Source organism: Delphinapterus leucas, chromosome 14 (assembly GCF_059928025.1).
Source record: "Delphinapterus leucas isolate spDelLeu-1000000601 "Yukka" chromosome 14, BTC_Dleu_Yukka2, whole genome shotgun sequence".
Lineage (NCBI taxonomy): Eukaryota > Metazoa > Chordata > Mammalia > Artiodactyla > Monodontidae > Delphinapterus > Delphinapterus leucas.
In genome coordinates, this window is record NC_143142.1 from 37782802 (window position 1) to 37797769 (window position 14968).

Sequence of the window (14968 nt, forward strand, 5' to 3'; positions counted from 1 at the left end):
AGGGAGAAAAGATTCGGGTATGTTGTTCAGAGGAGCAAGCTAGACACACATGAGATTAACTACAGAAAATGAGCAGAGAGCCAAGATCAGAACTATCTTGAGAAACATTTAATAATTATGGGGTTGGGGGGAGAGAGAAAGGGAGGAGATCCTGCAAAGAGGACTGAAAATAAAATCCAGAGGTAGAAAGAGAAAAAGAAGGAAATAATGAGAACATGAACGTTCTTAAAGTTCCAAGGAGGAAGGACTGGTCAGTGTCAAATGCAGCAAAAAGAAAAATAAGATACGGAATGAAAAATATTCATCATATTTGTCAACTGCAAAGTTGTTCACTAGCATCTCTGCTAGAAGGCTTTCAGGGAAGAGTTGAAAATTAAATTAGTTGATTTTTGTACTTAGTTCTAGGTTAACAGAAATAGTAGGCACACAAGCGTTTTCTTCTTCCCCTGTGATCTTAACCAGAGCAAAAGATAAAAGCCACTGATAGAAACTTATGGCAGTCACCATTGAACAAGATCAGCCCAAAGAAAACAGGATTCCACTGAATTATTTTTTAAGTCCTAATGTAGCTCTAGACTTACAGGTAAGTAATACAGTCAGAGTGGGGTTATAGCAGCTCCTTATTGTCACCATCTCCAGGTCAAATGTGCTTTAATTTTGAAGATTTTTGAGCCCCTATTAGCTATATAATTTGGCAAATAGCTCTAATGGGATGAGAATTTAAAAGAGAAAAATGGCCATAACAGCTAACCAGTACTCGCATAGTTCATTCCCCTTTTTCTCACCTTCCCTTCCCACCATATGTTCTCTCACATTTAAGAGTAAATATATGAAGGAGAAAGAAGAATTCTGTTAGCTTTTAAAAATGATTGCTGCCTACACCTCATCTCAGTTACAAATATGGAGGCTATAGCACACAAAGAGCTCAAAGAATGCTCTGAGGATGGCCAGATAATTATTTCTGGTATATTTAAGAAAAGTCCTGGTTAACCCAAAAGGACCTTCTCAATGTAAGCAATTAAAAAATATTTTAATCCTCTGTCTCATGAACATGAGCTGTTCTAACAATAAAAAGAACTCATGTCTCTAATATTCACTTCCTACAGGAATTCACTTTTCAGTGGTCAAATTAGAAGATGCTCACTGTACTAGTTATTCTCCATTTGCCACCTCTCCCTTCCAGCCTTGAAGACCCATCCTCTGACCTTCTCTGCCTTCAAATTTACAGAGTGCATTGACTGGGCTCTGCTGTCCTATGATTTTAAGCTTCGTTTCAGCATTCAGGAGACACCAGCCGAAAATCAGTTGGGAGAAATGAAATATCCGTTCTCCCCACACTCTTCTTGCCTTACCATGGCTCTGGCAGTACTCTATGTTCTATGCTCCTCTTTCATGATGCTATGCATTCTCTCTGAGCTGTGGTAACAAGATTTGTCTCTCCTTGTCCCTTCAGACTAAGGGAAATGGCTTCCCACTGCTGTCAATCAATGGCTGCTTTAGCTCTCTTTATTGCTCCCCTTGATCCTATGCACAGCACCATTAATAGTCCCTTCATTAAACTCTCTTCGTTTAATAAATAAACAAAATGTGGTATATGCATATAACAGAATATATTAAGCCTTAAAAAGGAATGAAATTCTGATACATGCTACAACATGCCTGAGCCTTAAGGACATTAAGAAAAATAAGCCAATCACAAAAAGTCAAATACTGTATGATTTCACTTACATGAGGTACCTAGAATAGTCAAATTCATAGAGACAGAAAGTAAGGATAATAGTTAATAGGGGTTGAAGGGAGAGTGGAATGCAGACTTTAACGGGCACAAAATTTTAGTCTGGGATGAAGAAAAAGTTCTGGAGATGATGGTGGTGATGACTGCACAACAACGTGAGGGTGCTTAATGTCATTGAACCGTACACATAAAAATGGTAAAATGGTAAATTTTGTGTTATGTAAATTTTAGCACACACACACACACACAAAAACTCTCATTTAAATCTTTTGAATGTGCCATCTGTTTCCCTGTCAAGACTCTTACTGATACACTGATTTATCATAAATTCCTAATTCCAAAGACTAAAAAGACCACCTCTGTCAATCTGTGTAGCAATGTATAGTTTACTAACTGCCTCCACATATAATATCCCATTTGATATTCAGGTAAGAAATCAAACAGGAGAGGAAACAGTAGATAAAAAGTGCTATAAAAATTTAAAATCACTAACTACATTTTCTGAAGCAATGCATATTTACTTAGTATCATGCATACAAAATACATTATCCACAAAACAACTTTTAAAATAATAACAATAAGAAAATACCTACCAAGCTTTTATCCACATTAGAGCTAGTTCTGTTTTCATTAGGATTTGCTGAAGATAAGTATCTAGGAAGAAAATAGTTTTTAAAAGAAAACAAAAAACTCTTTAATATCTAGTAACAACCAGTAACAAATACTATATGCCTATCTTTTGTACTTGCTCTGCTTTTAAAAATTGAGTGCAGGTTCTTAATTCTTTATTTTAGAAACATAACACAGAAATGATACATATATTAAATAAAACCCCCAGTTAGGTCTGAAGCAGCACTCTGTAATCATATACCTTAATATTCCTGCAGCAAAATATATGAATATTCATACCAAAGAGAATAAATAAAAACCATAAAATAGTCTCAACTTAGTTCAGATTAGGTTTTTGGCCATGAGAGCAGGTTATGGCAGGTTTTGCCACCAAACAAATCACTAAAAAACTTTTAGTTTTTAGAGCTTTTGGATTTAGAATCAGGAATAAAGAATTGTTGACTTCTACAGACATGTGCACAATTCCTCCCCACTGCCCCCAATTATCCTTCAGTCAAGAATGATATTGCCGGGGAGTTCCCTGGCAGTCCAGTGGTTAGGATTCAGCGCTTTCACTGCCGTGACCCAGGTTCAATCCCTGGTCAGGGAACTGAGGTCCTGTAAGCTGCGCGGCATGGCCACAAAGAATGATATTGCTTTTCTGGGCAAAAAAGTTAAGAGTTTTTGTGTAAGTGGCTGAAATAACAGAACCAAAGTTCTGAAGATGTCCTGCTAATCTTCTGTGACTCTAAGCCTTGCAGAGTTTGTTAAATTCAATATAAAGTTAGAATTACATATAAATACAAGATATTAGTGATCTTTAGAGGTCTTCTTTAGACATCTTATCAGATTACCAAACAGATATAAACAGATCATATAAAAATTTTTTCTACACAATCAAATGTTAGGTAAAGGTAAGATACTTCTGCTACTTCCTTTACCATCCTATGACTGCCACTATTACTACATCTACATCACCACTACGGTTACCACTTTGGTTAATCAGTAGAGCTCCCTCAAAAAGAGATCAAATAGCTACAGTATACTTCACAGCTGTTATGGGGCAGTTGTTAACACACTAGAAATAATTAATTCATAGTGAAAAACAGAAGATAATCAAGTGTCCTTTAAGTACCATGAAACATATATATAGCAGTGCTCTAAAAGAAACAGCAGGAAAATATGTCATTTCCCATGTTTCTCTTGGAAAATTATTCAGATCAACCACAGAATCAAATATTCAGGAGACAATAACAAGGGCTATGTAGCAGGTTTGTAGAGAAAAGGTCCCATATAACAAATGACAACTCCTAGATATAGTGCAATTTAATTCCATTGACTATAAAGTGCCTCAGAAATTCAGTGTGAGATTCTGCATTATGTGATATAAATAAAAGCATACAGCAACACCAGTAGAATCTGAATTAGATAGATCAGACTACTTGATCTCTAATTTATCTTCTAAATATAATATGCTATATAAGTAAAGTTTATGTTTAGCCTTCTGCAAAGTTAGTAACATAAAGTTCTCTGAATACAGTCCTGGAAATGTAAGGATACCAATGTACACGTCCATTCATTCTTCCACTTCTTATCTTTTTTTTCCTTTCAAGGTTCTTTTTCATATTATATTGTTGCTTTCATATAGAATCTGGTCATTTAGGTAAACTTTTTGTGAAAGAGGTGTTAGATTATTAGGAATATAGCTAAAAGTTTAAGGCTGTTTTTAAAATGTTTATAACTCAGCTATACGTCAAAAGTAAAGATCTCTGTTCTCGTATGTTTGGATTTCAGAAGTCTTTAATTTCATGCAATTCAAAATTATACTTACATATTACAGTAAGGCTAATTAATATTTTGCTGATTCTTTCTTTATTAAGAGCAACCATACCACCAACCAAACATGCAAGAAACAATTACTAAACACTATATTACTCAATAAGGTGGTGATATTTAAGAACAGACTACAATTTCTACTTTTAAGAAATTCAGAAATTAGTTTGGGATATGAAACACATGAATACAAGGAAAACTCATGGAACATAATCTAGTGTATTACAATGGATAAATAGTACAAAGAATATATATATATATATATATAATGCTTATTTAATTCAAGATTACCTTTGTGCTGAGAAATTAATTACTTTTGTGCAGAAAAAGTAATTAACTGCTGAACTCTATTACAGAAAATCCAGAAACACTGGGGGGTGTTTATATCAACATCTTGAATGTTTCAGAAACCAAGCCAGAGAATAATTGATAAAAATATAAAATTTAGGGACCTCCCTGGTGGTCCAGTGGGTAAGACTCCGTGCTCCCAATGCAGGGGGCCGGGGTGTGATCCCTGGTCAGGGAACTAGATCCCACATGCATGTTGCAACTAAGAATTCACATGCCGCAACTAAGAAGCCTGCATGCCACAATGAAGATCCCACATGCTGCAACTAAGACCCAGTGCAGCCAAAATAAAAAAAATTTTAAAAATTAAAAAAATATATATATAATTTTTTTAAAAAGAAGAAAAACAAAAGAAAGGATGCTGCAGCAAACACACCACTTTGAAGGTTCTCTGTGTATTTCAATATAAAATAGCTCTGGGGCTTCCCTGGTGGTGCAGTGGTTGAGAGTCCACCTGCCGATGCAGGGGACACGGGTTCGTGCCCCAGTCCGGGAAGATCCCACATGCCGCGGAGCGGCTGGGCCCGTGAGCCATGGCCGCTGAGCCTGCGTGTCCGGAGCCTGTGCTCCGCAACGGGAGAGGCCACAACAGTGAGAGGCCCGCGTACCGCAAAAAAAAAAAAAAAGAAGCTCCAATGTAATACTTACTCGTGGAGTAATAGGGAGGGAAGAAGGATTAAAATATTGCTCTTTTCTAGGGGTCAAAACTCAAGTACTACCTACTTGGTGATACAACAAAAGTATTCTAACATCTAAAGAACAAAATTATTGTCTTATAGTTGGATTATTGGAGAAATTTCATAAAGCAAGACTAAATCAAATTCCTGTTTTCTAAGCTTGAACTGAATTGCCCTCATAAAAAGTTATGACTAAAATAACAAGATGCTTCACTTTAAAAGGTTAGCTATAATAACCTCAAATTTAATCATTACTGCAAGCAATTCAAATATCTAATACCATTCTAATGGAGTATAATTTGATTAGAGATACATATTTTAAAACAAATTTATCAAGTAGATTTAACACACCCAGTTAATGGTGCATATAGTTCACTTTTATATATTGGTATGGTATTTTGTTTAGAGTTCTGTCGTGTAGTACTTGCCAACCTACATTGTACAACTTATCCATTTCCTCACTAGGATATGAGCATCTCAAAAGAAGATAATTATATCTTATTAATCCTCTCCCTGCACCTTGGTGCTTAGTATATACCTGACAAAGAGTAGGTTGTCAAACATGTCTGTTGAATGAATGAATGAATGAATGCCCAGCATATGAAAATAATGTTAAATGTTTAACTTGGATCTGAAGTCCATTAGAAAAGACTAAAACTAATATTAGCTCATACTAATGATAAAAGTAACTAACATTGAGTGCTTACTCCATGCAAAGCATTGTTCTAAGTGTTTTACTGTGTTTTGACTTACTTAACCCTTATAACAACCCTGAGACACATATTGTTATTATTATCCCCGTCATCCCTATTTTTGAGGAAATGGAGGCATAAAAAAGATGAAAGTTATTTGCCCAAGGTCACAAGGCCTTACATGATGTAAAACATAATTCATTTAGTAGTTTTAGGGAGGAATCACTTAATTTTTGAAGAACTGAAAATTACAGGCCTTTCATAACATCAATATAGTGATGATAATGCTAGAAAACTGTATGTTGTTCCAAAATGTATTATAAAACCAGAACTCTTCAGATAACACGATTAACCAAAATATCAGTATTAAGAGAATCTCTTGACCTATTAATTGTTGTAACTTGAAGATGTATAGGGTATCATTCAGCAAAGAATTTCTGAAAAACAATATCCTGAGCATGGATGAGTCTGAAAGATATTAAATATGAAATTAGAAATCTAATGCACTGTTGAAAAGTGGCATATTAATATATTTCTTTATATACCATTAAATCTACTTTATTTATTTATTTTTTTTTGCAGTACGCAGGCCTCTCACTGTTGTGGCCTCTCCCGTTGCGGAGCACAGTCTCCGGACGCACAGGCTCAGCGGCCATGGTTCACGGGCCCAGCCGCTCCGTGGCATGTGGGATCTTCCCGGACTGGGGCACGAACCCATGTCCCCTGCATCGGCAGGCGGACTCTCAACCACTGCACCACCAGGGAAGCACAAATCTACTTTAAATGTTCTTAAAGTGATTTTTAGATATCCCTAAGAAAATAACATGACTACAACAAAGTCAGTACCCACCCCAAATATCAATGTGTAGCATACTTACCTACGATTGCTATAATATGTAAATCCTACAAAGGGTAGTTGATTGCCAACAAAAGCTTTAGGTATAGGGAATGTTTCTTCATCTCCTTTATCTTCTTCCAAGTCATCAAAGTTACTTGTGTCAATGTCACTACTTAAATCAGGTACAACTGGCGCTACAGCTAAAAACAGAAACAAAATTGAAGCAATGATTCTGTACCAACTACTACTGACTTCCTACATACAAATAACTTGTGAACCACAAATTCCAAATGGGTTGAACCCTATTCCAGTAAGCTTTATTAGGATTATTAATCAACAGGTATTGATCATTAATTATGTAATTCGTGAACCAATTATCTTCAAAGTCACCTATAATTATCATCTATACCTCCAGTTTAATTTGAATATTACAAGTCAAGTATTATTAAGGTTTTAAAATACATTGTAGTATAAGATGTGCAAAAGCAGTTAGGACTACAGAAAAGACTTTTCAGAAACTACAGCATGACAAATCGCACTCAAAGTTGATTAGTTTCAAATGCAGTATTTTGCTCATTAATCTGTTCTACAGCAAACTAGAAATCAAAGTTATCTCTTAGTGGTCCTGGGATAATAATTTGTTACTGAAATATTTTTACTCATCTAAAATCTAGATGATCAGTATTCCCCTCCCCCCGACTCAATATCTCTGTAAGAGCAAAGTATTGTTTTTAATTGAAGTTGATTTACAATACTGTGTTAGTTTCAGGTGTATAGCTAAGTGATTCGGTTATATGTATGTGTATACATATATATGTGTATATAGATGTGTATTTTTGTTTTTTTCAGATTCCTTTCCATTATAGGTTATTATAAAATACTGAATTAGAGCAAAGTATTTTGAATTATATTTTCAGACTAGTTGCCTTCCCTAAATTAAGTGATTTAGGGACAACTCAGTGAACTATTTATGAAATGGCTATTGGGAAAAGAGAGCAGGGATATAAAACCTTAACACAGAATCTTCAAGAGTTTTAAACTTGATTGGGAGCAAGATCCACACATGCTTAATAACATAAAACTGTATGTGGCAATGCAAATCTTCATGACACAGAAGAAAATACCATACGAAACTAGTACTACTAATATCTTCTTTTGGAGCTTAAATACGCTATAGAAAGTACACCTAAAAATAAATTTCAGGAAAAAAGTTTTTTAAAGATACAGGAGTATAATAAAACAGCACTGAAATTTTATCATCAAAATATTCAATAATTATTTTTGATACAATCATCTCATGTTCCTTTAGAGAAAAAGATAAAGAAGAGTAAACAAACAAAAACTAACTGACCTGATTTTACAACCTTAATTTCTTATATAAAGGAATCACGGTTCTATTGAATCGTCTGGGTATTCCAGGCAAGAAATAACTATTGTTGTGCATCTCATATACAGTGAACTATCAGGTAAATTTGGGAATGAAACAACACATTTAACCAAAAGAAGCTGTAGTACTAACAGCAAATGAGAAAAGAGTTTTTCCACCATCTTCTTTCCTTAATGGCCAAGAGAACTGCCCAACTAGATGATTCTAGCTTCCTGATCTTAATTGACTAATTTGTAAAATGAGGGGGGAAAAGGGTTGTCGCTCCTTGTGAAGTACATGGTCTTGGCACAAATTTTACCTTAAAACAGTGGTTCTCAATCAGGGACAGTTCTGGCCCCTTGGGGATATTCAGCAATGTCTGAATATGTCAGAAATGTCTGGGTACATTTTTTTGTTGTCATAACTGTGGGAGGGATGCTACTGACATCTGGTGGGTAGAGACCAGGGATACTGCTAAACATCCTACAATGTTCAGGACAACAGATACGAGAAAGATTTCTCTGGTCTAGTGTTGAGGCTGAGAAATCCTGCTTTAAAATTATCATATAAGATAGATTTTAAAAGGAAGCAGAGCAAGTTTTGGTGCATTTTCTCTTGCTGTTTCAGATGGACCTAGTCTTTTTATAGATGACATACCATCTCAGAGTAGTTTTAAAATGAGACAAGTATGGGATGCAAGTATGGGAAATCCTGGGAGAATTATAAAAGTAATTATTTCTGCTTCTAAATTAAGATGTTTAGGCTTTACATAATACCATATAATCACGCCAGAACTAATAAATAAAGGATAAATTTAGCTTTACTGAATTACCATCAATATATACAGTGTTCCATTTATTAAAAATGTACCTTTCAATAAATAACTGGTAATATAGGAATCATGTTCCATAAAAAAGAATCCAACTGATGTCACCAAAAATGGCAGAAGAGGGAGCTCTAAGAAGCTGCCCTTCCATTGAAGTAACTAACCATTAAGCTTACAAAACTATCAGGAACAACATTTTTGGAACTCTGAAATCTAAGAAAAAACTTACAACAAGCAAGGAAACGTTCAATGAAGAAAGAGGGTGCTAAATTGTGGCATTTAAGGAGATGTTTGTCACTGGCTGACTGCTGAGATAATGGAAAGGGGACTTAAATGAACACACACAAGGAATACAGACTTCATAAGAATAGTTCCAAAAAGTCACTAAACAAACGGATGACTGGAGCCCACAATAAGCTGTTGCTTGCAAACTCTACAAGGAGGGAATTCTGATTTCCAGAGTTACAACATTAGTGTTCAATATGTCCAGTTCACAACAAAAAATTACAAAGCATGTAAAAAAAAAAACAAAACAGGAAAAGTATGGCCCACTTACAGGGAATAAAGAAAACAACAGAAAACCTCACTGGGGAAACCCAGACACTGGTTTTACAAAACAAAGACTTTAAATGTCTTAAACGTGCTCAAACAGCTAAAGGAAACCAAGGACAAAGAACTAAAGGAAACCAGGAGTATGATACCTTAACAAATAGAATATATTAATAAAAAGACAGAAGAAAGAACCAAATGTAAATTCTGGCACTGAAACGTACAAAAGCTGAAACTAAAAATGTGCTAGAGAGGTTCAACAACAGATTTGAGCAGGCTGAAGAACCGGCGAACTCAAAGATAGGACAACTGAAATTATCAAGTATGAGGAACAGAAAGAAGAAGTGAATGGAACCTAAGGGGCTTCTGGGACACCATAAAGTAGACCAACATATACATTACAGGAGTCCCAGGAAAGGATAGAAAGGGGCAGAAAGAATATTTAAAGAAAGAATTGCTGAAAATGACCAAATTTAATGGAATATATATATCTATACATCCAAGCTCAACGAACTCCAAGTAAGAACTCAGATGCACACCAGGACACATTATAATAAACTTTCAAAAGACGAAGACAGAGAGAATATTGAAAGCAACAACAGAGAAGCAACTCATCACATACAATGGATCCTCAATAAGATTAACAGCCAATTTCTAAGCAGAAACCTTTAAGGCCAGAATGTAGTGGAATGATATTTAAAGTGCTGAGGGAATTCCCTGGCAGTCCAGTGGTCAAGGTTTCATGCTTCCATTGAAGGGGGCATGGGTTCAATCCCTGGTTGGGGAACTAGGATCCTGCACAATGTGCAGCTCAGCCAAAAAAATGATAGTAATAAAGTGCTGAAAGAAAACAACTCTCAACTAAGAATTCTATAACTGGCAAAATTATTCTTCAAAAATGAAGAAGAAATTAAGAGATCCCCAAGTAGAGAAAAGCTGAGAGTTTGCTACTAGTAAACCTGTCCTATGAGAAATGTTTTTAAAGGGAGTCTTCCAGGTTGAAATGAAAGGATACTAGACACTATCTTGAAGCCTTATGAAGAAATAAAGAACACCAGTAAAGATAACTACATAGGTAAATGTAAAACCCAACTTTATTGTAATTTTGTTTTGTAACTCTACTCCTCCCCACATACGATTTAAAAGACAAATGCACAAAACAATTATAAATCTATGTTAATAAGCACACAATATATAAAGATGTAATTTGTGACAATAACACTAAAGGGAGGGAATGGATTTGCATAGGAGCAGTTTTTATTGCTACTGACAGTAAACTGTATCAGTTCAACCTAGATTGTATCAAGTTAGGGTGTTAAATGCAATGGCCAGAGTAGTCACTATAAGAAAATGACTAAATAATATGCAAAAAAAGAAATGAAGGGGGAATCAAAACAGTCAACCAGAAAAGGTAATCTATTAAACAAAAGAAGGCAATAATATAAGAACTGAGGAACAAAAAGAAAAAATAAGACACAGAAAACAAATAGGACAATGACAGAAGTCTTTCTGTATTCACTTTACATTTAAATGAATTAAATAAGCTCACTGATTAAAAGGTAGAGATTGGAAAAATGGATTAAAAATTGATCCAATTATATGTGCTGTACAGAGACTCACTTTAGATCCACAGACATAAACAGGTTAAAAGAAAAGGATGGAAAAAGATATTCTACAGATAAACGAGCTGAGGTAGCTATACTAACACCAGACAAAACAGACTTTAAGTCAAAAATGGTTAAAATAAAGACACTGTATACATATATTTTACTGAAGTATAGTTGACTTACAATGTTGTATTAGTTTCAGGTGTACAGCAAAGTGATTCAGTTATATATATATTCTTTTTCAGATTCTTTTCTATTATAGGTTATTACAAAATATTGAGTATATAGTTCCCTGAGCTATACAGTAGGTCCTTGTTGGTTATCTATTTTATATACAGTAGTGTATATATGTTAATCGCAAACTCCTAATTTATCCCTCCCCCATCTTTCCCTTTGGTAACCATAAGTTTGTTTTCTATGTCTGTGGATTTATTTCTGTTTTGTATATATGTTCATTTGTATCATTTTTAATTTTCAGATTCTACATATAAGCAATATCATATATTTGTCTTTAGCTTACTTCACTTAGTATGATAATCTCTAGGTCTATCCATGTTGCTGCAAAAGGCATTGTTTCATTCTTTTTTATGGCTGAGTAATATTCCATTGTATATATACACCACATCTTCTTTATCCATTCATCTGTTGATGGACACTTAGGTTGCTTCCATGCCTTGGCTACTGTAAATAGTGCTACAATGAACACTGAGGTGCATGTATCTTTTTGAATTAGAGTATTCCCTGGATATATGCCCAGGAGTGGGATTGCTGGGATCATATGGTAGCTCTGTTTTTAGTTTTTTAAGGAACCTCTATACTGTTCTTCATAGTGGCTGCACCAATTTACATTCCCATCAACAGTGTAGGAGGGTTCCTTTTTCTCCATACCCTCTCCAGCATTTATTTGTAGACTTTTTTGACAACAGCCATTCTGACCAGTGTGAGGTGAAGACATTGCATACTGATGATATTGATAAAAGGGTCAGTCAATTCATCAAGAAGATACAACAATGATAAACATATATGCATACAACAACACAGCTCCAAATATATATATATATATATATATATGACATAAAAGAAACAGTTCTAATAGAGTCCTCAATAATCCACTTTCAATAGTGGACAAAAAATCTAAACAGAAGATGAATAAGAAAATAGAGGACTTGAATAACACCATAAACCAAATAGATGTAACAGATATACTAAGCACAATCCAAGACCAACAGCAGAATACACATTTTTCTCAAGTGCACGTGGGACTTCTCCAGGACAGACTATATGCTAGTTCAAAAGACAACTTAATACATTTAAAGAGATGGAAATTCTGCAAAGTATTTTCTCCAACCACAATGGAATGAAACAAGAAAATAATAGAAGGAAAATTAGAAGTTTCACAAGTATGTGGAAAATTAAAGTGTTCTCTTAAACAATGAGTCACAGAAGAAATCAAAAAAGAGACTAGAGAAAATGCTCTGAGATGAAAGAAAATGAAAACAACATACCGAAACTCATGGGATTCAGTGAAAGCAGTACTTAGGGGAAAACTTTAGTTGTAAATGCCTATATTATTAAAAAAGAAAGATGTCAATTCAACAACCCAGACTGACACCCTAAGAAACTAGAAAAAGAAAAGCAAACCAAGCCCAAAGCTAGAGGAAGGAAAGAAATAATAAAGACTAAAATTCAGGTAAGCAAAATATATAATAGAAAATAAATAGTGAATATTAACAAATAATTGGTTCTTTAAAAAGATCAATCAAACTGGCAAATCTTACTAAACCAAGAAAAAAAGAGAAGACACAGGAATAACTAAAATCAGAAATGAAAGTGGGGACATAACTACCAAACTTCTACAAATAAAAAGGATAAAACTAAAAACTATGAACAATTGTATACCAACATATTAGAAAACCTAGATGAAATGACAAATTCCTAGAAACACACAAACTATCAAAACTTATTTGAAAAAGAAAATTTGAATAAACCTACAGTAAGAGATTTAATCAGTAATAAAAAATGTCCCAACAAAGAAAACAGTCCAAGACAAGATGATTTCACAATCGAATTCTACCAAACATATAAAGAAGAATTAATGCCAATCCTCACAATCTTCCAAAAAACAGAAGAGGATAAAACATTTCCTAATTCATCCCATGAGGCCAGAATTACTCTGACACCAAAGCCAACCAAGACACCACAAGAAAAAAAAAAAACACAAACCAATATCCCCAGATGCAAAAATCTTCAACAAAATACTAGCAAACTGAATGCAGCAGCATATTAAAAGGGTTATAAACTATGATCAAATGGGATATATTCCAGGGTGGCTCACCGCATGAAAGTCAATCAGTGTAATACATCACATCAATAGAACGAAGGAAAAAACCCCACATGATCATTTCAAATAACACATAAATGGCGTTTTACAAAATCCAACACCCTTTCATGATAAAAACAATCAGTCAACAAGGCACAGAAGAGAACTTCCTCAACATAATAAAGGGCATTAATGAAAAACCCATAGCCAACATCATATACAATGGGGAAAGACTGAAAGCCTTCCCCTATGATCAGGAACAAGACAAGGAACGATGCCCAATTTCACTACTGCTATTCAACTATGTACTGGAAGTTATAATCAGAGCAAATAGGCAAGAAAATAAAATAAAAGGCAGCCAAATTGGAAACACATTCAACATAACTGTTACAAAAATTCCACTGTCCTTTTTTGTAGGAATGGAAAAACCCATTCTAAAGTTCATATGGAATCTCAAGGGATCCCAAATACAGGCATAAATCGGAGATATTGTGAGTTCAGTTCCAGACCACAGCAAAAAAGAAATTAGAGCAATAAAGGAAGTCACACAAATTTTTTGGCTTCCCAGTGTGTAAAAATGTTAACACTATACTGTAGCCTATTAAGTGTGCAATAGCATTATGTTTTTTAAAATATTAAAATTAAAACCTTAATTTAAAATTAAGACCTTAATTTTATTGCTAAAAAATGCTGACCATCATATGACCACACAGGGTTGCCATAAACCTTAAATTTACAAATAACTGCAATATCTGTAAAAGCACAATAAAGTGAGGTATGCCTGTAAACAAAACAATCTTGAAAAAGAAGAACAAAGTTAGAAAAGTCACACTTTCTTATTTCAAAGCCTACTACAAAGCTACCACAATCAAAACAGTAGCATAAAGACAGACATATATAGATCAATGGAATACAATAGAGAGCTCAGAGATAAACCCTGGTATTTATATGGTCAAATGTTTTTTGACAAGGGTACCAAGACCATTTAAGGAAAAAAGGACAGTCTTTTCAACAAATGGTGCTGGGAAAACTGGGTAACTACATGCAAAAGAATGAAATTGGACTCTTATCTTACACTATATACAAAAATTAACTCAAAAGAATGGAAAGCAATGACTCCAACAGACATTTGTATATCAATGACCAGAGAAGCATTACTCACAATAGCTAAAAGGACAAGCATTCTGAGTACCAGTCAATAGATGAATGGATTAAAAAAAAAAGTGGTATATACATACATGGAATATTATTCAGCCTTAAAATGGAATGAAATTCTGATGCATACTATGACATGGATGAACCTTGAAGACATGCTAAGTGAAATGTCAATCTCAAAAAGACAACGATTGTGTGAATCTACTTATTTGAGGTAGCCAGAACAGTCAAATTCATAGAGAAAAAAAGTAGAATAGTGGTTACTGGGGGGTTGGGGTAAGGGGAGAATGGAGACTTATGGTTCAATGTGTTACAGAGATTTAATTTGGGGTGATGAAAAACTTCTGGAGATGGATGGTGGTGTGATTACACAGCAATCTGAAGGTGCTTAATGCTACTGAACTGTGCACTTA

The 14968-nt window shown here is 34.6% G+C and overlaps 1 protein-coding gene across 4 annotated transcripts in view; it reads right to left on the bottom strand.

Moving 5' to 3' along the window:
* Nucleotides 1–14968, bottom strand: part of ROCK1 (Rho associated coiled-coil containing protein kinase 1) — a 146406-nt gene that overhangs the window by 55442 nt on the left and 75996 nt on the right. For all 4 annotated transcript variants that reach the window (XM_022586800.3, XM_022586798.2, XM_089894965.1 and 1 more), the window contains 2 exons: nt 6773–6932; nt 2329–2389 (listed from right to left, as the gene is read on the bottom strand). In XM_022586800.3, coding sequence (XP_022442508.1) covers nt 2329–2389; nt 6773–6932 — 221 coding nt within the window. The remainder of the gene's footprint in view (nt 1–2328; nt 2390–6772; nt 6933–14968) is intronic.